Source organism: Pelobates fuscus, chromosome 3, assembly GCF_036172605.1.
Source record: "Pelobates fuscus isolate aPelFus1 chromosome 3, aPelFus1.pri, whole genome shotgun sequence".
Classification (NCBI taxonomy): domain Eukaryota; kingdom Metazoa; phylum Chordata; class Amphibia; order Anura; family Pelobatidae; genus Pelobates; species Pelobates fuscus.
Window position 1 is genome coordinate 177560556 of NC_086319.1, and position 27159 is coordinate 177587714.

Here is a 27159-nt window from a genome sequence, read left to right on the forward strand (position 1 = left end):
TGTGTATTTTAATTTAACGTAATATCTTCTATACCTTCTAGTGTTGTTGTTGTTATTTTTTATTTATTTTTTATCCTTAATTTTGGTGATTTTGAGTCAGATGTATTAAGTGAGAGGATTCTGAAAGAAGTATACATATTTGATGTATGGAGCACAAGTCATTTTGCATGTATGGATTAACTTATAGAGGTGGTATTCCAAGGCACATGGGCCCTCTCATTACTATGTGGATACGTGGATGCGAGACTCTTACCTACTTGGAACATGTCCAGTCACTCCATGATGAATTGTAAAACATGTCTCTTGCCTGGACGCAGAAACTAAACTTTCCTTTTTTAGACAGTTTGAGTTTAGTACTCTTGATGTCATTATGATGCTGAAAGAAAATAATTTAGTGTTTTTATTGTGGAAGAGAGGAGGATATTTCAACTAACCAAAGGTTTAAAACATTCAAAGGCTCAAACATATTACAAGAGAAAAACTTAACAATAGAACTGCTTAGCAGTTTGTTCATTGACATCTATTATCTAAATCAAAAACTGCTATTCATTTACCCAAGATATGATTATCTCTTTTAGTAGAAACTTACTATCAATATCTAATAAATGGCTGAGACTGGACATAGAGTTAGATAATGTCCTTTAAATTCACTTGTTTAAAAAATTTGGTTTGGTTGCCCCCTGCTGGTAAATCTTTATAGTCATTCAACAAACTGCTACGTGAGAAATACTAATGGCAAATAGAGTGAAGAATTTTTTAAAAATTAAAATGTTCAGATTTACCTATCACAAAAAACAAAGAAGTGGAAGCAAAAACTGTATACAGGCACTCTATATGTATAACATGCCCTTTTTTATATTATCCTCCGAATACCAACGACATGCACACCTTTTATATCTAAAGGTTATTTACAGATATATGTTATGTATTATTACCTCAGACCATCCTTTGCTTTTTACGTGGACATTAAATATTAATGGGAAGAAGGAATGAAAGTTGCACCAGGTGTTTGGATATTTCCACTTTAAGGAGCCATCTAAACTATGTAGTTCCTGGGGTGGGTCTGGCTTTGCTAGAAAAATAAAAATTATAATATTAAATAACAAGACTGACATGTCCCGAAGTGTATATTGATATACATATATCCGCATACACAAAGAAACATGGCAAAAGTTTTCTAATATACAAAGTAATAAATGCGCATAAAATAAGATCTATAGGAATTGTGTTGTACTCTTGCCATGCTCAAGAGTTGTGTTTAAAGGAACAGACCTTTTCAAATAAGAGAGCCCCTATTAGAAACATAGAAACATAGAAACATAGAATGTGACGGCAGATAAGAACCATTCGGCCCATCTAGTCTGCCCAATTTTCTAAATACTTTCATTAGTCCCTAGCCTTATCTTATAGTTAGGATAGCCTTATGCCTATCCCACGCATGCTTAAACTCCTTTACTGTGTTAACCTCTACCACTTCAGCTGGAAGGCTATTCCATGCATCCACTACCCTCTCAGTAAAGTAATACTTCCTGATATTAGTTTTAAACCTTTGTCCCTCTAATTTAAGACTATGTCCTCTTCTTGTTGTAGTTTTTCTTCTTTTAAATATAGTCTTTTAAATATAATATTAAACTGGGAGAAAAACGAAGAGCATAGATTAGAATTCTTAAACTGCCCTGCAAATCTAGAAATGGCAACAGTGAAGTGAAACACAGTCATGTGACATATTTCGTCCATCGAACGTCATTAAATGAAGCTCATGGCAAAGCATTCAATTCATTGCGTTTGTATGAGAAGTATTTCATTGTATGTGCGTTCAGTGTATCTAGTCCCAAATGCTCCTCTATGAGAAGCATTGGATTGGTCCATTGCCGAGAAAGCATTGCCTCGAGGATGATGTCAAGGGAGTTAAAGCACCTGCTGCCGAGGGAGTCTTGCTGCTGGACAAAACGTAATTCAAACTTTTTATTTTGCTATTTTTTTTTGCAGTTGGGTGGAGTTTCTAATCTAAATGGGAATTATGGCACTATAGCATTTGGAATTTAGGCTTGTGTTCCTTAATATGTAATAACAACTTTGTTTAAAAAGGCAGCAAAATGTGTAGGCAACTAGTAATAAAACAAGGCTGAGCTAGTTTAGCTTTAAGTAAATGTTAATATCATGTTTTGATTTAATTTTTATTTAACATGTTTTTTTTTATTAAAAAAAAATTATTTTAAGATCCCCAACTAACTTTGGGCAGGTTAGGCACAGAGCTTCATTAGGGGATCAAATAGCCATGTTCGATTTTTATTTTTAGTTGTACAAAATCAATAGCTGGGAACTGCTCTGCAAATCATAGAATTTGATTGGCTTCTGACATCACATGCACTTTGCAGCCTTGTTTTTTTTTTAGCAATAACTATTATTAAATGTTTGACAATTTTGTAATATGATACCTATAGCTTGGTTAGATCAAAATAACATACATTAAAGGGACGCAATAGTCACCAGATCAACTACAGCTTCAATGTAGTGGTTCTGGTGTCTACAGCCTGTTCTTGCAGGCTGCGCACTGTAAACGCTGCCTTTTCACAGCTCTGCATGGAAATGCTGAAGGCTCCCTATAGAGATGCATTGGTTCAATGCATCTCTATGCGGAGATGCTGACTGGCGCACAGCAGTGCTTTGCCATGGATGGTCAATAGCCTCCCAATGCTTTCCTATGGGAAAGCATTGGATTGACTGAGATCATAAAGATTTCAGCCATGGAGGCAATGCCAGCCGCGGCAAGACCTAAACGTCCACTCAAGGACTATAGTGTTAGGTATACATGTTTGTATTCCTAACACGTTTGTGTTCCTTTAACTTATTTGCATTATTGTTCAAACTAGTTGATGGAAAGAAATGTTCCACTTGTAATAACAGCACCCATATATTCCATTGCAGACCAATCCAATGTATATTGTTTGATCAAAATAGTGAATACCCATAAATAATTTAACATGTTTAACATAAATAATGCTGTATGTTTTGCTAATGTTATTTGAACCTTTGAACTCTTTTAATTATATTTTACTAGCTCATTTGCATGTCCACATAATGCCTATTTGATACAATACGTAGTGCAATAGTCCTAAAGTAGTTTAAATATAGACCTATAATTACTCATCATTAGTAAATGTAACAAACATATATTATTTTTAAAATATTCTGGGTCCACTCTTTCTCTTTAGTGTTATAATAGTAGATAATAAATGTGATGTTACCCAGTGTCTATTCTTCACATGTCACTGATAGGATAAAAGATGCGGACTCTCACTCCCACTCATTTTCCCTTTTGTGTGGAAAATTCCTGACGTTTTGGGGCTCCCACGTGGAAACATGGAGTTTTGTCCCGTTTTCCCCCCTCCCTCCCCCCGTTCCCTCTCTTCCCTGAGTTTTACACTATTTTTGGATAATATACCCAGATGAATACAAAGAAAGTCCATCACAGCGCAAATTGCCGCATAATGTTATATAATACACAGTTGTCAATTGTTTTGAAAAAGTTTTACTTTATGTATAAACGCTCGTCATGATATAACCGTCAGCTGTACAAGATGTGTATGTAATCTTATTGTCGAATAACACACTGTAAACGCACACTTGATGTAACATTCAATGAAATTCAAATTGAAAAATAATAATTTAATTTGAGATTTGTAACACTTGGTAAAAAGAAATCCAAAATATGTCCATAGAGTTGTGATGTCTACTTACTGATATCCCGCAGCATGAAGGAGGTGGAATGTTTCTCATAGTTATTTTGGTAAATTTCATGTACTGTGAAATCTATGTTACTGTCCTCTTCACCGTAGGCACAGGTTTCCAAGTCCTGGCAGCTTACTACAATATGAGAACTATTTGAGACTGGAGCGTTACAATTGATGGGACTGCCACTAAGAAAAAGAGAAAAAAAACAAAATATCATCACAATAATATAATATAATATTTTTAATATAACTGCCCTTGATTAAATCCAATTTAAAAGACATGTGTAGTATGCTGCTGATTTGATATAATACACTAGTTTCTCATGTCAACTAGAACACATACTGGGTTAGTTACTAAATTGAGAATTGTAAGGAATTCTAATTAAATGACACATTTTAGACCAAAAGCTGAACTGAAAGCATAGTGAATGCTTAAGATGGTCAATTCAATTAGATTTCTGGATAATTCCTATATTTAAGTCACCCTGTGTCATTGTGGGTGCAGGGTGTATGTTTAATGTGGTTGTTTGGGGTTAAATGTTAGTGTGCTCACCTGTCTTACTAATGCTTGAAATCAGCTAGATGGATTTGGCTTTGGAGACTGTACATCGCTACCTGTTCGTTGAGAGGATCTAGCAACAGCTGTACGCACTACCTGAATAGCAGGACTTGCTAATTTGCATTTTCAGGTACATTTGCATATTGCGAATTCTGCAGACAGGGGAGATATTTTGTGTCGTTATTGTCTTTCTCACCCCTGTATAAGTATGTTGTTCTGGTCTTATAAGCTCATGTATGTTTTATGATATGATTTGGTTAATTGTATTTTATTGAATTTGTCACAGCAAGGTTGATGTAGCGAACATATGGGCTAGTCCCAACTAAAAGTATTGTATGTCAGTTTAAATTGGATCTCTGTGTCTTTAAACCTGTTGGCTGGCTGCATGGTCCCTGGAGCCCGGGACAAGTGTAAAGAACTAGGCCTGAGAGCCACAATTACCTTTTGTAAAGGCAATAGCTATAATCACATTATAGAGAGCTGCAGCCTGGTCAGTTGAAAGAGCTCCAGAGAGAACCTCAGTGAAGGTTCAATTGAAGCGTTCTGGGGTCCCAGCAAGCGGCTAGGAATCGGACTGAGCGGAGGTACTCGGTCGGCGTTCAGGAGTTACGTACAGTGGAGAATTTTTCCAATATAGGTACTTTGGCCTTAAATTGTATATTTACTTTGAATTCCTGACAATTTTCACTTTAGGAACTAACTGTGTCTGTGAAAAAAATGGCTTAGCAAACTATCACATACCTTGTTATATATTACATGGGGAAAATGCAACTCTGCACACTGTCACAAATTGTATTACATACTGTCTAGAGGGAGAACAGATTTACAGCATGAAGATGTTTTACTCTGAGTTGCATACTGAATGTATTAAAAAAATTGTGCAACTCCACATTGAGTGAATAACTGACTATTAAATGATCCACTACAGTACATACTAAACTGGGAGTTGTCCCCACTTTTATTCCCTATACACACTGGACGTTATATTCACAACTTCTCCCACATTCAAACCCACATAACCCTTTAACTCATGTGTGTTTTAACTAGTTCTAGTTCCCATGTCTGCCTTTCTGTCTGCTGTCTATTCAAATATAATTAAAATATATCCCATATAATAATATATATGGCTCAAAAAAAGCTGTGACATACTAGCCAAACTTAATATACCACTAGAAATGCATACAGTTTTAGTTTTATTTGATGTATTTGCTTGCAGCATGGCTTTTCAGTTGTCAGTGCAGTTGTGTGAATGGAGAGGTGTAAGTGAATCTTGTGTATTGTACGAATTGGCCCCAGCAGCACCCCATTTATGCATGTCAAGGTGAGTGCAGCCCACGCACAAGATTACCGGAGAGAGGAGAGAGCAGGGAGAAAGGGAGAATGAGAGAGGGATAATTCAGACTGAGCAGTGAAGCCTATACTATATTTAAAGGGACTCTCTAGCATAAGGCAGGGATGTCCAATATTTTTCTGCAGTGGGCCACTTCATCAGAAATGTATGTATGCGTTGGCCACACTCATTTACGGAAAGAAAATAACATACAAGGATGCAAACACTGACACACAAACAGATACACACACAGGTACAGACATGCAGATACAAAGACTTACAAAGACAGATACACAGGTGTGTATGTTGAAGAATTATTAGGCCCCTTTAAATCTATACCCTATATTTCTTCCCTAGGCCTCATAGTTCAAGTCTTACAAGAATGCTTTGTTCACAGAAATTGTGTGTCAGCAGGAAATATTAGGTTCCTGTTGAGTGAAACAATGTAGCAGCTAGTCTTAATAAAATGTGAAGTTACTAAAAGCCTTGAGAAACTAACCTTGAAACTAACGTGCCAACTACTCAAAATGGCTGCCAAAGCCCCCCTCCCATCGAGTGAACTCCTCATGCTAACAAGATGGTGCTGGAATCCGGAGGAGCATTTCATGACGACAGAGGAAAGCCCTCATTGTCCCCTTATGAGATTCTATTTGGGACTGCACCCAGGCTAGGTTGCTATTTTCCCCAACAAATACAGCTTCAAACTGATGTTTTGGTAGATTATGTAACTGAACTTGCAGGTGCTTTAAACAAAATCCATGCCCAAGTTTTCTCTTCAATTCCAGATCCTGATTCTGACACAGGCAACAATAGTCTGCTTCCTGGTGATTGGGTCCTAGTCAAGAAATTCATGCGAAAACACACTCTGGAACCAAGATTTGACGGACCATTCCAAGTTCTCCTGATCACCACCACCTATGTCAAGCTGGCTGGGAGTCCTCACTGGATTCACGCCTCTCATTGCAAGAAGATACCTGCCCCAGAGGAGGCCGACTCTGTACAACCATGTACTTCTGGTATATTATCCCCTTGATTGGCCTCCTTAAAGCCCAGCAAGTGGCCATTACTAAAGATGCTAGTGGGTACACCTTCTGGTATAATTCATCATGTACCCGCGTAGCCACATTCACCTTTGATTACTGTGACATTGTAGATTGCCCATTTCCCAAATCACAGATCCAAGCCATTTATAAAGATATACCACAAGCAAAAGACCCCTATGTTTGTGTAGTTGACAGACAACGGGGGCACAATTGTAACCATTGGGGGGCCGCAGGATGGAATGCTGGGCCTGCCTGGGGTTACAAACCAAAAAGTGCCTTATCTAAGGTAGATGACCATGGTAGATCCCTCCTTCAAAGAATGACTTTAAGAAAGCCTGGAGGAGGTACACCTATGAAATTGATGTTAAATATTGAACATCCTGGCCCAGAGGATGCTGACCAATATGTAATGGGAATGTATTGGAAGAGAGGTTCCTATAACAAATTAGGTCATTTCTATCTTAAAGATATGTGCCACTCTCCAGAGTGGCAAGGGGCTGATTATATGGTCCCAAATCCACTGAAACCACATATTCAGTCCTTCAAGGACATGATGGCCATTGCTAACCCCACCTTCGAAGATACTATGGCCGCTGAAACTGGCTTTAATGATATTAATTTGTGGTTAGAGTGGATGAGATATAATGCTAATAAGCATAATAGAACTGCATGCTATGTATGCGGTGGTGCCCGACCCCATCTTGGCACCGTTCCCTTAATTATCCCTTTGGAAATAGAGAATTGTTTTCTAAGTCTTTTTGCCAATCACTATGATTCTAACCAGTCCCTCTGCAAAGCATGGACAGCAGAGTACCCACTCTTAGTTGGAAATGTCAAACCCCCAGATGGAGTTACGATTTACAAAGGTAATTGTTATACTTGTATACTTGTTACACTTGTTATACTAACTATGACAGAACTGGTACATTTGTGGGTAACTTCTCCAAAGGTTATTGTGCCACCTACAGAACTGTTCCTAAGCACCTGCTACAGCATCATACCAGGTCACTAGGGGATATTTACTGGTTATGTGGGGATTTACTGATAAGATCCAAGCTAGAGATTGAATGGTGGGGTGAATGTGCCCTAGCTAAAGTCATCATGCCCATTCACATTATTTCTGAAAATCATTCCGACACACCCGGTCCTCTACATACACCAGCCAGAGTCAAGCGTGAAACCCCAGTAAAGGGCAGTTTTGACCCACACATTTACATAGATGCCATTGGGGTGCCTAGGGGGGTACCTAATGAATTTAAAGCTAGAGATGAAGTTGCAGTAGGTTTTGAATCACTGTTCACTATAGTCACTGCCAACAAGAACCTTAATTAGGAGAGAAAGTAGGACTAGTGGTTTGGCAGAGTGGCAACAAACTACCGCACAAAAAGACCTTATATCCTTATATGAAAGGCTGTTCTGCAATTACCCTGTAGGGGAAACCTTATATGCAGGTAGCCAGAAAAAAAAAAAAAAATCCTTTAATGATCCCTCTTGGGGAGAAAAAAAAAAAAAAAAAAAAAATAATAAATAAATAAATAAAAAAAAAAAAAAAATTTTTTTTAGGTTTCCCCTACAGGGTAATTGCAGAACAGCCTTTCATATAAGGATATAAGGTCTTTTTGTGCGGTAGTTTGTTGCCACTCTGCCAAACCACTAGTCCTACTTTCTCTCCATATTTTCAGGGGTTATGCCCCACTGTATCCTATAACCACCACAACTCTGGTGGATGGACTTCTGTCCATTTCCTCCCAGCGTTGTTCTTTCAAGAACCTTAATTAGATTAATTATATCTATTACAACCAACAGCGCTTTGTTAACTACACCAGGGATGCCCTCCAGGGCTTAGCCGAACAATTACAGGCCACATCCCAAATGACCTTCCAGAACAGACTGGCCTTAGACATGATTTTAGCCGAAAAGGGGGGTGTATGTAAAATACTACCCGACACCATGACTTGTTGCACTTACATTCCAGAAAACACAGGTCCTAATGGTAAGGTCACCCTGGCCATAGAAAAATTGAATAAACTCTCAGAAGAGTTGAAAAGGAATTCTGGGGTGACAGATCCCTGGGAAAGATGCTTTGGTTGGCAGAAAGCTTTAGTCCATATTGGTATGGCTCTACTAATTTTCCTTTTTATTCTCGCTCTTCTCGTTTGTTGTGTCCTCCCATGCCTCAGAAAATTCCTACAGAAGACTGTAGACCAAACGACACCATCTGGAGATTGGTGATCAAGATCTCACATCGCCCTGTATTCCGCTTCAAACTCTCCCTTATGTTGATGAAGTACAGAAGTTCTAGGAAGGGACAGCTCAGGGACAGCTTCCGTCTGTATGGGTTAGTCTACCGTGTGGAGATGTGGTGGACAAGCCACTGCGGGATACCCATGGAGTGAAGTGTTCGAGAGCCGTACTGATGGATGAGCTGCAGCCTGTTAGGGTCAGAGAAGGGATAGACCTGCACTTTACACTAACACCAAGTTAGCGGTCATGGGGTTTCTGTGTCTTTGGGCTAACAAGTCTTCCGATATTAACAAATAAAGTTCTATCTTTTAGTAAATTAACATTTTAAGGGGGGACTGTTGAAGAATTATTAGGCCCCTTTAAATCTATACCCTATATTTCTTCCTTAGGCCTCATAGTTCAAGTCTTACAAGAATGCTTTGTTCACAGAAATTGTGTGTCAGCAGGAAATATTAGGTTCCTGATGAGTGAAACAATGTAGCAGCTAGTCTTAATAAAATGTGAAGTTACTAAAAGCCTTGAGAAACTAACCTTGAAACTAACGTGCCAACTACTCAAAATGGCTGCCAAAGCCCCCCTCCCATCGAGTGAACTCCTCGTGCTAACAAGATGGTGCTGGAATCCGGAGGAGCATTTCATGACGACAGTAATGACATAAGATGGTACACCCAGTAGGGAGGGAATTTAACTAACCACTTAACACCTAAACCAATTAATAATGTTTACTTGTTGTTATCTTGAATTTCTTTAGTGATGTAATTATGCCTTTATAAGGGTCTGCGCACCCACTTTTTGTTAGATGCCATTACATTTCCTGAAGTTCTTTCATTAACCTGAACCTCGTGTCTCAGTGTGAATTTACTTCTGCGTGCACGCAACTTTATTATTTCTAATTTGTACAGGAACAGATAGTCATTCAAACTTATTGGTTTGCATAAAAGAATCCACTACACGTACACTGACACACATGCAGATACATAGATACACTCTGACACACATACAGATACACAGATACACTCACTGATAAACATTCAGATACACAGACACATACTAATCCACATACAGATAAACAGATACACACACACTCTGACATACATGCAAATTCACACAATAACACACATACAGATACAAACATTGACAGACATACTAATACACATGAAGATACACGCTAGCACACATATAGATACAGATACACAGAATGACAGACACTTTTACAGATGAAAACACTGACACGTATACAGATACATAGATACACATTTGTACACACTGACACATGCAGATAGGCACACATACAAACAGATATGCATACAGGCACAGCTATATACACATACATACAGACATATAGTGTCACAAGTAGAAAATCCCAACACGCAGAGTTTAGGATAGCAAGGTGACGAAGCAAGGAAATAACGTATTACCGGGCCTTAGAATAGCCGAATTTAGACAGAGATAAAAGCCGAGGTCAGGGTAACAGGGAGACAGCAAAAATGAGGACTAGCTAGAGTCAGGTACACAGTAACCAGTCAAACCATCAAACAACACAGGAAAGGGTTAAAGATAAACGCAGGGTCAATAACAAAGCCGATATCAATACCAGAATATTATACAAGGAATCAAGAAATGCACTAAAGGATACTTGGAACATAAACCACAATAGGGCAAAGCAGATAGGGTCATATGGGTTAAAATATTAAGTGGTACTTTGTGTTTGGTGCACATCATGCCTGCAACCCCAAAACATACGTAAATGGGGGTGCCAGACTGACGTGAACCAACTAGGGTCCAGTTGCATCCATTTCCCCTTAAAAACACGCAGCATTTTTCCCTTTAAGGGGTGGTCCGCACAAATACACGCAGCATTTGGCGAGCTCGATTCTGTCAGATTTCTTTTCCCTGCATGGGTTGCGCAAACAGCTCATGCGTTGGCGTGCGTGGCGCGAACAGAGGACCCCGGCCCGGCTTGAAGACTGGGTAAGTAATGCTACATTCAGATACACATACAGACACACAGATACACATACAGACACACTAATGGACAAACATGCAAAATATTAAATGTTTTAGCCATCCTCCTGTTTCCTACCTTTTAGATGCAGGAGGGTTGCTTTCCTGGGGTCCAGTGGCTGGTTGTGGCTGAGCTCCCAGCTCTTCCACTCTGTGACCGTTGCCTTCTCTTCCCACACGGCGCTTGGTGTTAGCTGGGAGGAAGTGACTGACTGACATCATCATAGGTGCCCAGTCACATTGTTAAAGGGCCGCGGCACTGAAGGATCCCTTCAGCACGGCCCCACGACAGGCCACATTTGGCCTAGGGTGTAAGGGATACAAATGTGTATTCCTAATGCTATATTCTCCCTTTCCCTAATTAAACTCAGCTCTCCCCCTCCCCCCCCCCCCCCCCCCGACCACCAATCACTGCGATCCAATAGTGATTCTGTTCTAGAGAATCATTGAATCCAATAATTCTCTAGGACTAGCTGTGGCGGCAGTACTCATGTGGCTCTCCCATTCCACAGGGCTTTGAGGGGTGGCAAAGCCGTATTTTCAAATCTTGTAACTACTGAAATAAAATAAAACATTTGTTGGGTGTGGGTGGAGGGGGTAATTTTGAATGGGGAACTACTGTAGGCACTATAACAACTTCAATAAGATGAAGTTGTTATAGAGACCACAGTGTTTCTTTAACACTGTATATGACTCCATAAGCTGCACTTTGACGGTATACAGGTAGCACATAGATCAATATTACTAGCAGACTGAGCCAATTTCAAATTTCCACTGAATTCTGTTGAATTTCACTGGGTGGAGGGGAGTAATTAACATTTGGGGGCTGCTCTGCCTTGAGGAAACTTGAGCTTAAAGTACTCTGAAGGGCCTCGGACTGGAACAGACAGTCAGAGAGTAATGTTATTACAGCCCCTCACAGCTTCATATTGTAACACTGTAACTCACTCTCTCTGTGACTCTGGGTAGGTGGATTGATAATTATCAGAAGCTCTGCTTACCACCACTACTTATCAGTTCTCCCAGGGTAAAAATAAAAACGACTTAACAGGGCTCAATTTCTGCTCGCAAAAGAGGATGAGTGGAAAATTTGAGCTCATATATATGTATGTATAAATGATCTCCTGAGGTAATCACCAGATGTGATGAAATATGTTGTTTGTGATAGAGGATACCAGATGAAAAGGGCACGTACCAATCACCTTATCAGTGGATTTTATATTCTATATTTTTACCAGTGTCTTTTAAATGTCCTTTCTAGCAATGTAAAAAAGAAGCTTCACTGAGTCCTACTTTACTATCCCTCCCATACCTAAGCATCCTGAGGGGTGTTTTGTTGGTGTTACTTTTGGACATCTTTTTGGGATCACTACAAATAGGGGAAGTATTGATGTAAGCGGATATACTTTTTTTTTTATATCTACATGCAAAATGTTCACTTCAATAAATCCTCTTGCCCTCCCTTTCTATTTCTCTCTGTGTGTGTATATATATATATATATACACACACAGTACAAAAAGTTCTGTACCTTATGATATGAATTCAGCCTGGTGTAATACTATAAACAGCAAATCCAAGATGAGCCAGCACTGTATGACTACTGGAAAATAGTCTTCTTTATTCCAATATTATATATATATATACACACACACACACACACACCAATGTTACAATGTTGAAGCCACCTGTCTAATATTGTGTAGGTCCCCTTCATGCTTCCAAAACCGCTCTGATGTATCGAGGCATGGACTCCACAAGACCTCTGAACATGTCCTGTGGTATCTGGCACCGACATTAGTAGTACATTCTTCAAGTCCTACAAGTTGTGAAGTGAATTAGTTGTTCCAGCACATCCCACAGATGCTCAATTGGATTAATTGAGGCCATGGCAACATCTTGAACTCTTTGTCCTGTTCCTCACACCATTCATGAACAATTTTTGCAGTGGTGCAGGGTGTATTATTCTGCTGAAAGAGGCCACTGCCATCATGGAACACCATTGCCATGGAGGGGTGTAAATGGTCTGCAACAATCTCTATGTAGGTGGTACGTGTCAAAATAACTTCTAAATGAATTCCAGGGCCCAAGGTTTCCCAGCAGAACTTTGACCAGAGTATAACACTAAGTCCACCGGCCTGCCTTTTTCCCATACTGCTTCTTGTTGCCATCTGTTCCCCAAGTAAACAACACACATTCATCCGGCCATCCAATTGAACTTTATTCATCAGACCAGGCAACCTTCTTCCATTGCTCCATGGTCCATTTCTGATGCTCAGTCCCCATGGAAGGCACTTTCGGCAGTGCACAGGGGTCGTCATGGGCAGTCTGACCATTCTGCAGATATGCAGCACTGTGTGATTACATTTTTCAGCAATTATGAGCTACAATAGCTCTTTTGTCTGATCGGACCAAGCAGGCTAGCCTTTGCTCTTCAAGTCCCTCAGTGAGCTTTGGATGCCCGTTGGTTCACCGGTTGTCATTCCTTGCACCACTTTTGATAGGTACTAACCACTGCATACCAGGAACACCCCACCAGGTGTTTTGGAGATGATCTAATCCACTTGTCATCTCTATTTGACCCTTGTCAAAGTCACTCCAATCTTTTTGCTTGCCTATTTTTCTTGCTTCCAACACACGAAATTCAAGAACTTACTGTTCTTTTGCTGTCTAATATATCCACCCTTGCCATTATAAGTATATAATAAATGTTATTCACTTCACCTATCAGTGGTTTTAATGTTGTGGCTGATCACTGTATGTATAACTAATATATATATATATATATATATATATACATATATATACATATATATACATATATATATATATATATATATATATATATATATATATATATATATATATATATATATACATATACATATACATACACCTGTATAGGTAACTGATAATATAATACAGAACAAGCAAAAAAAAATCTTACACACACTAAATTCTAATCTAAATTCATTCTTGAGATGTGCACGGTGAGAACATTTGTTTTGGCTGAACTATTTTTTTATGCAAATAAATTTTTGCAGGACTGCTGAATTTCAGTTTGACTTGACCTAATTTCAGTCAACGAAAAACTGGTTCCAGAAACAATTCACATGAACCAAACAGGCATGAAAATGGACCAATCAGTGTAATACGAAACATACACATAAAATAAATATAAATATATTTTGCTTTACGTTGATCAGTATACAGGAGCATTTTCCTTATCATTTCCCTGTCATTTGGTTCAAAGATCAAGTGAGAAAAATAATAGAGGGCAAAATAGAAGGAGCAGTAAATAATCTATTTTTATATATCTATTAAATATATAAAATATAACTATAGATTTATTATTTATTTATTATTTCATTTTTACGGCTCCTCCATTTTGTAGTTTTATTTCTCACTTGAATAAAATCAACTTCTAGTGACTGTCTCCTAGCCATCAATCATCTTTTTTCCTACCTATCTTCTCTCCTTTTGGCACTGTGGCGGAATTCAGAATCACAAATCAAAACGACATGCTCGGACATTGTGTATTTTTGTTTGGTTTGTGATTCAGCTTTATTTCAGCTTGGAGTTTGTGAATTTGAGCGACCACCCAATCAGCCCAAATGCAGACCAATTGCAGTACAGAACAATTTATGCCTCCAAGTATAGAACACACTGCATCTTTGCAGCTACGAGAAAAGAGGACTGAAAAGAGAAGTAGAAGGATGTAATCCAAGGAACTGTCCCTCCTGGAAAGGGAGACTTTAGAGATGCGAAAAATGGTGCAGTGGCATTTCACATCTCATATCCATTCACAACCATAACCCTAATTCCCCATTAACCACAAACATCCCATTACCTTATCCTAAATCGTAGCCACTAAAACTAAGCTCTTAACTATAAGTACCCCTAAACCTAACGCCTGAGGTGCACAGCTGTTTCAGTGTCACTACAGTGTACCTAGCACTGTAATGACACTTATAACGTTGTCATCTTTTTTTATCCAAAGACATTATAGCGCCACCATAATGATACACATATTTTTAAGCTGACATTTTGAATAAGCTGTTTGGATGAAAACATTTAAAGGATATCTAACAAATTCAAACTAGTGCCAATAGTGATTGCTGTTATAAATGTGGGGAGATATAGCTCCATTTATTTATTTATTTAGTTAGTGAATTCTCAGTTCAATTCAGTTTTTTCACATTGACCCAGTTTACATCAAACCCATTGTATCACGTTTTATACACACCTTTCAGGCGCACAGAACATAGGTCTTAGTTCATGCACTGGGTGTGTTTTATGGGTTCCATTCCCCTCAGTTATTTGTTATTTGTGTCTCAGTTATTTGTTGCTCTAACAAGGCCAGTAGCCAAAACATGGATTCATTATCAGCCTAGGCCACTAAAGGATTTATTTACCGAATATGGTGTTAACAATCACATGTTTGACTGAATACGGCTGAAAAAAATGACTTGTTTAGTGAAAATACCACAAAGGAAAACAATACATGCCAGTCATTTCTTTTTTTGATTTTTGTTAAAGGTTGAACTCGATGGATGTCAGTCAAACTAAAAACATCTTTTACTATTTTATACACTATTTAATACACTCACCTTCTGTCAGCCTCAGCGAAATATTTTGTAATCTTCATCTTTGGTGCAGCCCAAAAGCAGTTAAATTGTCCACTGCAGTTTTTTGCTTCACATTGTATATCAAGATCTGATTCTATTGAAAAATAAATAACAACGTTATCTAAATAGAGAGGTATGCAATATTTGAATTTTTAACATCTTTACTACCAATGATACGTATACATGAGTGGAAGAGGTGTCTATTCCAACACGATAGACACAGGATTGCATGCTGATAATTGCTATTTAAATTCTTTTAAAGGGGCACTATAGTCACTTAGACCACTTCAGCTCAATGAAGTGGTCTGGGTGCCAGGTCCCCCAGGTTTTAACCCTTCAGATGTAAACATAGCAGTTTCAGAGAAACTGCTATGTTTACATTGCAGGGTTAAGCCAGCCTCTAGTGGCTGTCTTCCTGACAGCCGCTAGAGGCGCTTCTGCAACGCTGGATGCGAAAATTGCATTCAGCATGCAGAGCGTCCATAGGAAAGCATTGAGAAATGCTTTCCTATGGACTGTTTGAATGTGTGCGCTCGGAAGCTGACGTCGGCCGGGGAGAAGAGGTCACCAGCGCAGAGGGAGCCCGGCGCTCGATTAAGTAGCTGAAGGGGTTTTAACCCCTTAATCTCAGCGGGAGGGGGACCCTGAGGGTGGGGGAGACCTCAGGGTTATATAGTGTCAGGAAAACGAGTTTGTTTTCCTGACACTATAGTGATCCTTTGATTTTGTTTCAAAATATGCTCTGCTCATACTATAATTTAGCATACTAGCATGAGTTCAGGAAGCAATGCTGTGGGTAGTATGTCCTGCTTGATGGATACAGAGAGACAATTGCACTGTGTACAGTGTGTTTCTACTACAATAACTCTTGTGCTGGAGATGCATTAAAACACATACAGTAGTGCTGTCAGTAGAATCTCTAGAAGTGAATGCTAGATACATAAACAGAGTTATTCACTAAAGTGAGATTTGTTAGGAATTGAAAGTGAATTTAAAATTTAAGGCCAAAATAACTAAATTGGAAAGAAAATTCACCAAGTCAGTATTTTGCAGTTCAGCTATTTGTGCCTTAAATTCACTTAGATTTCTCAGCAATTCTCACTTTGGTGAATAATCCTGAGAGACTCCGTACTCATTGAGCTGCTGATGACACTTCTTGCAGCTCTGTAGGCTAAGTGGAGCAAAGTTACATTTGTAAGTGTAGGCAGTACCATGATGGCATATCACAGGAGTAAAGCAAAGGGTGCAATGTGACTTTTCTGATGAATTCAGGAGGTTTGAGCATTGAGGTGGCAGTGGCAGCAATGTGACAACATATGGGACGATCTACATACAAGTGATCTGGCACTAGAATGTACACTGGAGATGAATGTAGACAGCAACACAAACTGGTCAGGTGTTTCACTTGTCTGGCTAGTAGTAGAAGCTTAGGAAGTGACAAGTGAGAGCTATATTATAGCGCTGAAAAATGTAAGTGCATTTCTTTTTTCTTCGATCAATAGCCCTAAGATATATTACACTATCACTGTTCCCTGCGTGTTCCTATTTCTTGTCATTACATATCACCCACACTAAGAACTGTGAAAGCGCCAGCACGCCACCCCTTTTCCAAGCTATCAATATAAATATATATATACATACACACACACAATATATAAATGTATAATGTGCATATATATTAGGTACATGATAAAAAGTTATATACCACTGATTTCAGATGAGCAAGTCAGTTGTGGCAGGTATGATATATATATATAGATACATTAGTTGCATTTACGCGTGCCAAGAATAGGTGCATTGATGTTATGGCAGGCTTATGCAATGTACAATCATATACTGTAACTAAACCCCCATTATTCTTTTCCTAGGTGAAGTGTTTTGAAAGGGATACTATAGTGCCAGAAATACACAGCTGTATTCCTGGCACTATAGCTACCTCTGCCTCCCAACTCCCTCACGCCACCCCCATCTTCCCTGGTAAATAAAGGGTTTAAAAACCCTTTATTTACTTACCTGATCCCAGCGACGAGTGCGCGCATTAGACCTCCACATATGAAAGCATTGAATCAATGCTCTCCTATGGGGAAACATCTGACGCTGGGTGAGGACGTCCAGCGTCATATACCAGACCAAAGCTCTGTTTCAATCTGGTAGACAGCCACTAGAGGTTGACTTAGTGCTGAAAAAGGGACACTGCATCTAGACCACTTCAATGAACTAAAGTGGTCTGGGTGCCTACAGTGTCCCTTTAAAATACAAATAAAAATATTACATTCTGTGAGAGTTGAAATTGATGTTTGGTGATCAAGCAAGTGCGTTGGATCTTGTATGTAGTGTGTGTGCGTGTGTGTATGTATGTATGTATATATATATATATATATATATATATATTTAAGTACATGTTAAAAAGTTATATACCACTGATTCCATATGAGCAAGTCAGTTGTGTTCATTTTAATAAAATATAAAGGATGGCAATCCCTCAGATGCTCTATATTTTTAGAAGTGTGAATGAAACGAAACCTTAGTTGGATATGTGATAAAACATGATCAATAGATTCATTATATTACAATGAAAATGTACATATTTATACATGTTGTTATGAATCAAGGGAAGGAACAGAGTGTGAACAGAGTTGCCTTTCTGCTGGTCTGAATTTTGTCTGTTCAAAAATATTAGAGAAAATGATTCTGACAAACCAAAATCGTGTGAAAAACTCAGTGTCCGCACAAATTTACATTTTACGTACATAAATATTTTGTAATACACTGTTTTGTGCATTTTTGCACCGCTTGGGTCACAGATCAAGTAAAAAAAAATACTCAATAGAAGGAAAAAAAAGGAGGATCAGTAAAAAAATAAATAAATCTATATTTATATAATATATTTTATTTTTTATTTTTTTTCGTTTTTTTCACTGCTTCTCTGTTAGTCATTTCTCACTCGATCTGTGAACAAAATAATATTAAAGTGTTTTCCTTTCCCACTCAATCATCAATTTTATTTATTTATATTTTGGGGGAAATGCAGATGGAATGCCCAGTCACAAATGAAATTAATACATATGTCGTCCATTGTGCGATTCGTTTTTTTGGTTCTACCTTCATATGAAGTCTTTCGAGTTACGGACTTCAGACAACCTTCCAACCAGCCTAAATTATGATGAATTGCAATTCAACTGAAAACTAATGCAAATTTTTTTTTGTTTGCATTCAAATTCATTGTTTATGATTGATGAATTCATCACTTTTTTGTCACATGCATGTTTATGCATATTGTTTGACCTCCATGGTCCATGGATTTGATGAAGACCTGAATTTAGTCAAAATATTACCTTATGGTAGCATAGATAAACAAATAAGGAGGTATAGGTGCTTTTTACTTTTGAGAATTGACACAGCGTCTACAAGAGCAACAAAGTTTGATTCAGTTTCCTTCTAACCTAATTTGTAATCTCCAAGCTCATTTAATAATTCTTATGCAGAATACAGTCTCTCAGATGTATTATTACAACATAGAGTTTGTTGAAAGTACCATTTCTGAACTTCACTATGTCATGTTGATCACTTCCTGGTAAACTCCCAAAGTTTAAATATTCATCGAATGGCAGATGACATCAGTCTGTAAATCACCTGGCTACATAGTATATTTAAGCTAATGCAGATAGAGAATTTGAAGATTAACAGAGTTTATATTTACCTTCTTGATTTCTAGGTATACAAACATTCCTCAGTAAAATAACTCTGTAGTCAACAATATCTCCATTCATTAGGTGACATGTATAGTTTCCTCCATCTGCATTTCCAATACCTTCAACTTTTAACTTGCGACCTTTTGTTATACCACCGTGAAGTTCCCAGTAGACATCTTCATCAGTGGATATGTTACATTCAAATTCCACAATTTCCACTGTTGTTCTATTGCAAACCTCTACAACAGAAGCTGAGAATGGGTGATATGTTAGCATTTGTATGTAGCATATAATTATTCCAACTCTAGACATTGAATAGAACAGTAGAAAAATTAGTTATGACATGATCAGTATTTTATAGCCTATTGTATTGTCTGTATCTTCATGATCTAAAAATAGATACCCACATATGCATATATTTAACAAGCTACTTTAAAGGAACACCATAGTGTCAGGAATACCAACATATATTTTGATGATCTCAGCCAATCCAAAGATTTTCCACAGGAAAGCATTGAGAGACTTTTGCGCATGCGTAGCAAACACCACCTTGTGCCAATCAGCATCTCCTCATAGAGATGCATTAAATTATCTAAATGACTGCCACTTGAGGTGTCCCTAGGTAGCAATGTAAACACTGGCTATTATCTGAAAAGGCAGTGTTTACATTTCAAAGCCTGCAGGGACAGCTATATTAAGCTGTATTTGTTCTGGTGGCCAAAATGTCCCTGTAAGGTTATAAGGTTAATTAAAGCAAATATATATATATAGAGTTTCATCTCATAAGAGCAGACATTAGGCTACTAGAGTAGGATCTGCCAAGAATGGGTTACATTGGCATTTTAGTAGACTTTTTCAATATATGATAGTATACTGTAACTAAACCACAATTATTTTTGCCTAGGTTAGATGACTGTAGTTAAAACTATTACATTCTGTGAGCTTTCAAATTGCTGTTTAGTGAAGGAGTAAGTGCGCTGGATCTTCTATGTTGTATGAATTGGCACCAGCAGCACCCTTACAACGTATGCATGTTCAGGTGAGTGCAGCCCTGTTGATTCTCTCTCTCTCTCTCTATATATATATAAATATATATCCTATCCCTCTATATTCTATCCTTCTCTATCCTTATATCTATCTGTCCTATCCTTCTATCCTTCTATCTATCTATCTATCTATCTATCTATCCTATCCTTCTCTATTCTTCTGTCTATCCACATATCTATTGATTTCAAAATAAGGATGCACTCACATGTCTTTCACAGTAAAAATAAGTTTAGTTTAATGTGATGCAAAATTACCATATAGTTATCCAATATATATATATATAGAAGAAGAAAGTTCACAACGGTGGACTGAAACGTCGACTATCTGACAAACCGGATTAAAAGTTTTTACTTTTGATATTGAAGTCCTTGAGTGCTAGCCTTTCATTTGGATGTTATATTTATGTGCAGCTGAGCACCGGGCAGACACTGGAAGGAGAGCTGGAGTGCAAAACTCCCAACGAATTGTATATATATATACAGATGCCATAATTATTATATGAGAAATTACATTTTTAAATGTCACTGATGTTATAATTCTTACCCAGGATGGAATTTCATGATAAATGTATTTATTATTTGTGAAACAGAATATTGAATTTATACAATGAAACAACTACATTCTTATTTAAAGGAACACTATAGAGTCAGGAACACAATGCATGCGCATTCGGCTCCATTCGGAAGCTGACATCAGTGGGGGAGGAGAGGTCACCAGTGCCGAGGGAGCCAGGCACTAGATTAAGGTAAGTGGCTAAAGGGGTTTTAACAGCGCCGAGGGAAGGGGGCACTCCAAGAGCCTATAGTGCCAGGAAAATGGGTCTGTTTTCCTAGCACTATAGAATCCCTTGAATGATTTGGCACTGAAACAAAAGTAAGTCAAAAATTAATTAAGGGGAGACCTGGAACCAAATAAAGAGAACACTGGCATTAGGAATAAATGTTCCTTTTAGGTAGGGGGGAAAAAATCACAATAATAGTTCTACAGTCTATAAAGTACATATAATTTCCTTTTTTTTGCTCGCCATTACAAACTCTGTTTCTAAACAAATTCACCAACCCCTGTGTTCATTCTCCAAACCACACATGAATTTTATCACTGTATAGGATTTATTTGTATAAAAAACATACTAGCTAATTCACTCTAGGAAAAGATAAGACAATGAAAAAAATGACAAAACTTACTCTTTTCTTTTATGAAATTGTACTTCCATGTTCCTTCCAGAGGATTAACGAATAAGGCCATGAAAAGGATGACTGGTGTTAGAGACATCGTCTGCAAACCAAATGATGCATGATGAAGACCACACAATAAATGAAACATCTAAAAAAGTCATACTGGCTCATTTGCAAAGGTGAGTTTAATGTTTTAGATAACTTTTTTTTCATGTTTTTAATTAAATGAGTATGTAATTCATAATGGACTATACATTGAGTATGACACAACTGTATACAAAGCCTTTGAAAGAATAGAAAACAAAGCTTGACATTAATATCTATAAAATAACAACATTGCATAAAAATGATGGCAGTATTGACCATGTAAACTAGATATCAACTCTCCTACCCCCCCCCCCCCCCTCTAATTTTTAGTCTAGACTGAAAAAAATCAATCATTTAGTTTATCAAAAAAGAAAAAGATAATAAAAGTTAAAATGTCATCACAGTTAACATGTTCACCCACAGCATATGTGTCTGATGTTCCACGATATACAGCTGACTGGCTGGCTAAGCACCGCGGGAAATGTAGTTCACAAACATCATAATGGTAAGAATTAAATATAACACAAATTGTGCCATGACACAGGTTTAAATGATCACATTTCTTTTTGTGTTTGTGTGCAATAATATTTATTTTAATCTACAATTTGTTTCTGCTCAGAAATCTGGCTTTATGTCACTTAGATAAAGTACACACACATACACAGGTTTCCTTATACAAGATAATTGAGGAGTATGAAGATGCATTTAAGAACAATGTATCATTCCATATGAATGGTCTTGATAAATAGTCAATAAAACCCAGTGCCACCATCCAGGGCACCATCCAGGGCATGAAGGAAATAATCAGTGGATTTTTAGCTTAGTGTACAATTTTACATAATATCCACTGCAATATTATAATGACTTCTGACATTCATTATGCATTAGGCCTAACACTTGATATCCTTACCAATACATCTGACATATCTACTAACAATGCTTTTTATATAGCGTGTATGTATCAGCGCTCGAACTTTACACTCACTCACTAGCCTTTGGCAAGTGAACATTCAGCCCTGGTGAATAGAAATTCACCTTTAGTGAGTGTACCATAAAATTTCAATGGCAAGTAACTTTTAGGCCTGTCTAGTAGCACACAATTTGAAATTTTTAGCAATTTATGTGTGTGTATGTTTTATGTGTATATATATATATATATATATATATATATATATATATATACCAATACAAAAATTTGAAAAAAAAAAATGGATTCCTAAATTTCAAAATTGTGTAATAAATGTTGCAAAGGTAATCAACGGTTTGTCTTTTAGGTCTTTATCAAGATGGTATCTTGAGTAAGACTGAAAGGTCGAAATGTTGATCATCTTTGCAAAATTTAATACAAGATTTAGAAATTCAGGAATCCAGTGAGTGCTCTTATTTTTGTATTTGTATATACTTTCTGCGCTGTGCAGCACCTTGGTACATATTTTTGGGTTTGTTACAGTTAGGATGAGTGCCAAACTTACTGAGTTCTGGTTCTCTCTCTCTCTCTCTCTCTCTCTCTCTCTCAGAGAGGGGGGCTATATTATTCCCTGGTGGTCCAGTGGATGGGCTGTGCAGGAGGGGGGCTGGGAGCGAGCTGTTACTTACCTTTACAGCAGCTCCTGTCAACTCTCTTCTCCTCCGTGCCGTTCAGCTCCAGTGAAAATCTCGTGGTCTGCGTGCCGCGTCGAGCATTGCCACGGTAACCCGTGGCACCGCTCTGACGGCCGCGGCTCTCGCGAGACTTACAGTGGAGCTGAACGGCACGGAGGAGAAGAGAGTTGACAGGAGCTGCTGTAAAGGTAAGTAACAGCTCGCTCCCAGCCCCCCTCCTGCACAGCCCATCCACTGGACCACCATGGAATAATATAGCCCCCCTCCCTGGGGGGAGGTTGGAGTTGGAAAAAAATCCAGTTGGTCTGAAAGAGATTTTATCTAACTTTATCTCATCCTAAAGGCCTCAATTTAATATTGTGGGATAACAATATTAAAATGTTTGGTTTTTTTCAACATATTAAAGTATAAATATATTAAAATATCAAAAAAGAAACCAAATACAAAAAAATCTGAATATTGCATTTCTTTTTAAATATTACAAAATAAAAATATTTGTATCATATTAAAAGTAAAGTAATATAAAAGTAAGTTTATCCAATAATATTAAATCAACGCCTTAGTTGGTGAAGTCTCAATATATAATTAATAGATAACATACAGACAGACAAACTCTTTTAGTGTCAAAGTAAGCCACCCTTGATCAAGATATAGGATTTATAGTTACAGACAGAGAGGTATTTTCAGTACATTTTAACTCTAATGTTGAATATATTTCCTTCCTACCTCTATGTTCTCTCAGTATTAATATTGCAGAGCTTGCTGTTTCTCACTGGCCCGTGTGTTTCCCAGTAGATGCTGTTGTCTTGTAACCAACTGCTTTAAATTCCTTTGACATGCCATGGGTTACTAGCTATATAGTGGTAATGACATCACAGCTGTGATGATTTTTTTTCCCCTTTTTCACATAGTTCCTTTTTCACCTCATTGATATGTTAAAATGAGGAAAACTCAAGTGCATAAAACAATGAGGAAGCTAATGCTTGTCAAAGTGTTTTATTGTGAAGGTCACGAACACTGGGAAGTTTCCTATTTCGGTGTGGCTACAAAGTGTGTGTATGTATCTATACACAAATGCAATCGTGAATCTGGGCCTGCATCCAAGGTAGACACTGATGTCATCATGGACTAACCAGCAGTATCAGCCAATCCTTTTACTAAGCAAGATATTCAATAGATGACCAAATCCTAAAAGCTCAGTGACCTATTGGATTTTTTAAGAAGTCAGTTTTGTTTTAATGATTTCAAGTAATATTATCGGACAGGAAGCATCATTACAGTAGAACAGGGGTGTCCAAACTTTTTTCAAAGAGGGCCAGATTTGATGAAGTTAACATGCGTGAGGGCCGACCATTTTGCCTGACATTCTTTGAACCATTAAAATTAAACGCATATTAAAGGGACACTATAGTCACCTGAACAACTTTAGCTTAATGAAGCAGTTTTGGTGTAAAGAACATGCCCCTGCAGCCACACTGCTCAATCCTCTGCCATTTAGGAGTTCCTATTTTATGCAAAGTTTATTGCAAACGGCATACTTTTCATTTCGTCACTTATTTTTCATATTCTGTCATATTCTGTCTCAGATCTCTTTATTCTGTCAATATACATATCTCTTTATTCTGTCCTTTCTCTCTTTATTCTGTCCCTTCTCTCTTTCTTCTGTCTCAAATATCAGTATTCTGTCCCTTCTCTCTTTATTCTGTCCCTTCTCAGAAGAATACAGTTTTATTCACCTTGCTTCCTTCCCCAATCTAAATTTGTCCTACCCCTTCCTGTCAAGGCTGCACCTCTTCCTGTTTAAGACCAACATGCACTTTGACTGACAGGCACACACTGACACCGCCACTCAGTGACAGGCTGTCAGGATCGGGACAGGGATCCAACACGCAAAGTACAAACAGGAGGTAGGTACGTATACCGAACCTTAGAATGGCCGGACTAACGTAAGGAGTAAGCAAAGAATGGTCTAGAGACAAGCCGAGGTCGAGGGAACGAGAGAGCAGATAAGCGAGAGACAAGCCGAGTCAAAGGGTAATAGAGGTAAGCAGGGTAGTACAAACAAGCCGGGTCAAAACCAAAGAGATAAATAGATAACAGGAGCACTGAGTGACTAGACAAGCTAGAACCACGACAGGGCAATGAACAAATGCAGAAAGCCCTACTTTATGCCCTGGTTCTAGATAGGTAATTACGCCCCCGACGAGTCCTGATTCGTGCTCGGGACTTGATTGACAGGTCGGAACGGATTGTCGTCATGACGTCGGCTACTGAGCGCCGCGTCATAAAAGGAAGCGGGTCCCTCGCGGCCGGCGTGTAAACGGCCGAGAGAACTGCGAGGAACGAGTGAGTCAGCCCCTCTGAGAGGATGAACGTCTAAGTGTCTCACCTCCTCTGAGGTAGAGACAACAGGTACCCTGACAGTACCCCCCCTCTCAGAAACGCCCACCGGGCGGAAGGAACCGGGGCGAGATGCAAAACGAGAGTGAAAAGCCCTGCGGAGGCGAGGAGCATGCACATCCTCCTGAGGTACCCAAGTCCTCTCCTCAGGACCATATCCCTTCCAGTCAACAAGATATTGTAACCTCCCCCGAGAGATTCGAGAATCGAGGATGGAGTTGATCTCATACTCCTCCTGACCCTCAACCTGAACAGCGCGAGGAGAGGATACAGTGGAGGAAAACTTGTTACATACTAGAGGCTTCAACAAGGAAACATGAAAGGAGTTAGGAATGCGTAAGGCAGATGGAAGGGCCAGACGATACGCAACTGGGTTAATTCGAGTCAGAACCCTGTAAGGGCCAATGTAACGAGGGGCGAATTTCATAGAAGGAACCTTCAAGCGAATGTTTCTGGTACTCAGCCATACCCTATCACCTGGAACAAAAACCGGAGCCGCCCTTCTACGCTTATCAGCGTGTTTCTTGAACAACGCGGAATTATGCAGGAGAATTTGTCGAGTTTGATCCCACAACTTCCTCAAATTGGCAACATGAACATCAACCGACGGTCCCCCTTGGGAAGGAGAAACCGAGGGAAGAATGGAAGGATGAAAGCCATAATTCATGAAAAAGGGGCTAGAACGAGTAGAATCACAAACGAGATTGTTGTGTGCAAACTCCGCCCAAGGAATCAGACCGACCCAAGCAACGGAGAATGAATCCTGAGACTCGTGTTGGCGATAATATTGCACTTGGGAACTATAGAAGACAAAACCGCCTCAGATATAGTAGAAGGTTCATGTTGGCGAGACAAAGCATCGGCTTTAGAGTTCTTAGAACCAGGTCTATAAGTGAGCACGTAATTGAAATGAGTGAGGAACAAGGACCAACGAGCTTGCCTGGCGGACAAGCGCTTGGCCTCCCCAATATAGGACAAGTTCTTGTGATCCGTCAAAATAGTAACAGGATGCAAGGTCCCTTCCAATAAATGTCTCCACTCCTTTAAAGCCATGATAACCGCTAGTAGTTCCCTGTCACCAATGTCATATCTGCTTTCAGGACCAGATAATTTCTTGGAAAAAAAACCACATGGATGTAACGGTTTATCCACACCTAACCTTTGAGACAAGATAGCGCCTATACCTGTCTCTGAGGCGTCTACCTCGAGTAGAAAAGGCAAAGTCGTATCAGGGTGAACTAAAATCGGTGCAGAAGCAAAAAGTTCCTTGAGTGTCTTGAAAGCAACGAGAGCTTCAGTAGACCAAGTCTTAGTGTCAGCCCCCTGTCTGGTCAAATTGGTAATAGGAGCAATAATAGAAGAGTATCCTTTAATGAAACGCCTATAATAATTGGAGAATCCAATAAACCTCTGAATGGCCTTGAGACCCCTGGGTAATGGCCAATCTAAAATAGACTGGAGTTTATCCGGATCCATTTTAAACCCGTCCCCAGAAATCACGTAACCAAGAAAGTTTATCTGAGATTGGTCAAAACTACATTTCTCCAATTTGCAGTACAACCCATGTTGTAGAAGTTTGCGCAATACCCTTCTGACTTGTCTGTGGTGGGTCTCAA

General features: G+C 38.7%; 1 protein-coding gene across 1 annotated transcript; it reads right to left on the bottom strand.

The window, feature by feature from the left end:
* Positions 1 to 253: 253 nt before the first annotated feature.
* Positions 254 to 24082, bottom strand: IL12B (interleukin 12B). Its single transcript, XM_063446211.1, has 7 exons — positions 23870 to 24082; positions 21464 to 21554; positions 19241 to 19483; positions 15523 to 15634; positions 3742 to 3920; positions 936 to 1072; positions 254 to 376 (listed from the first exon to the last, which is right to left on the bottom strand). Exons 2-7 carry the CDS (start codon positions 21549 to 21551, stop codon positions 254 to 256), a joined length of 882 nt encoding a protein of 293 aa, XP_063302281.1. The 5' UTR covers positions 21552 to 21554; positions 23870 to 24082.
* Between the last annotated feature and the right edge of the window lie 3077 nt (positions 24083 to 27159).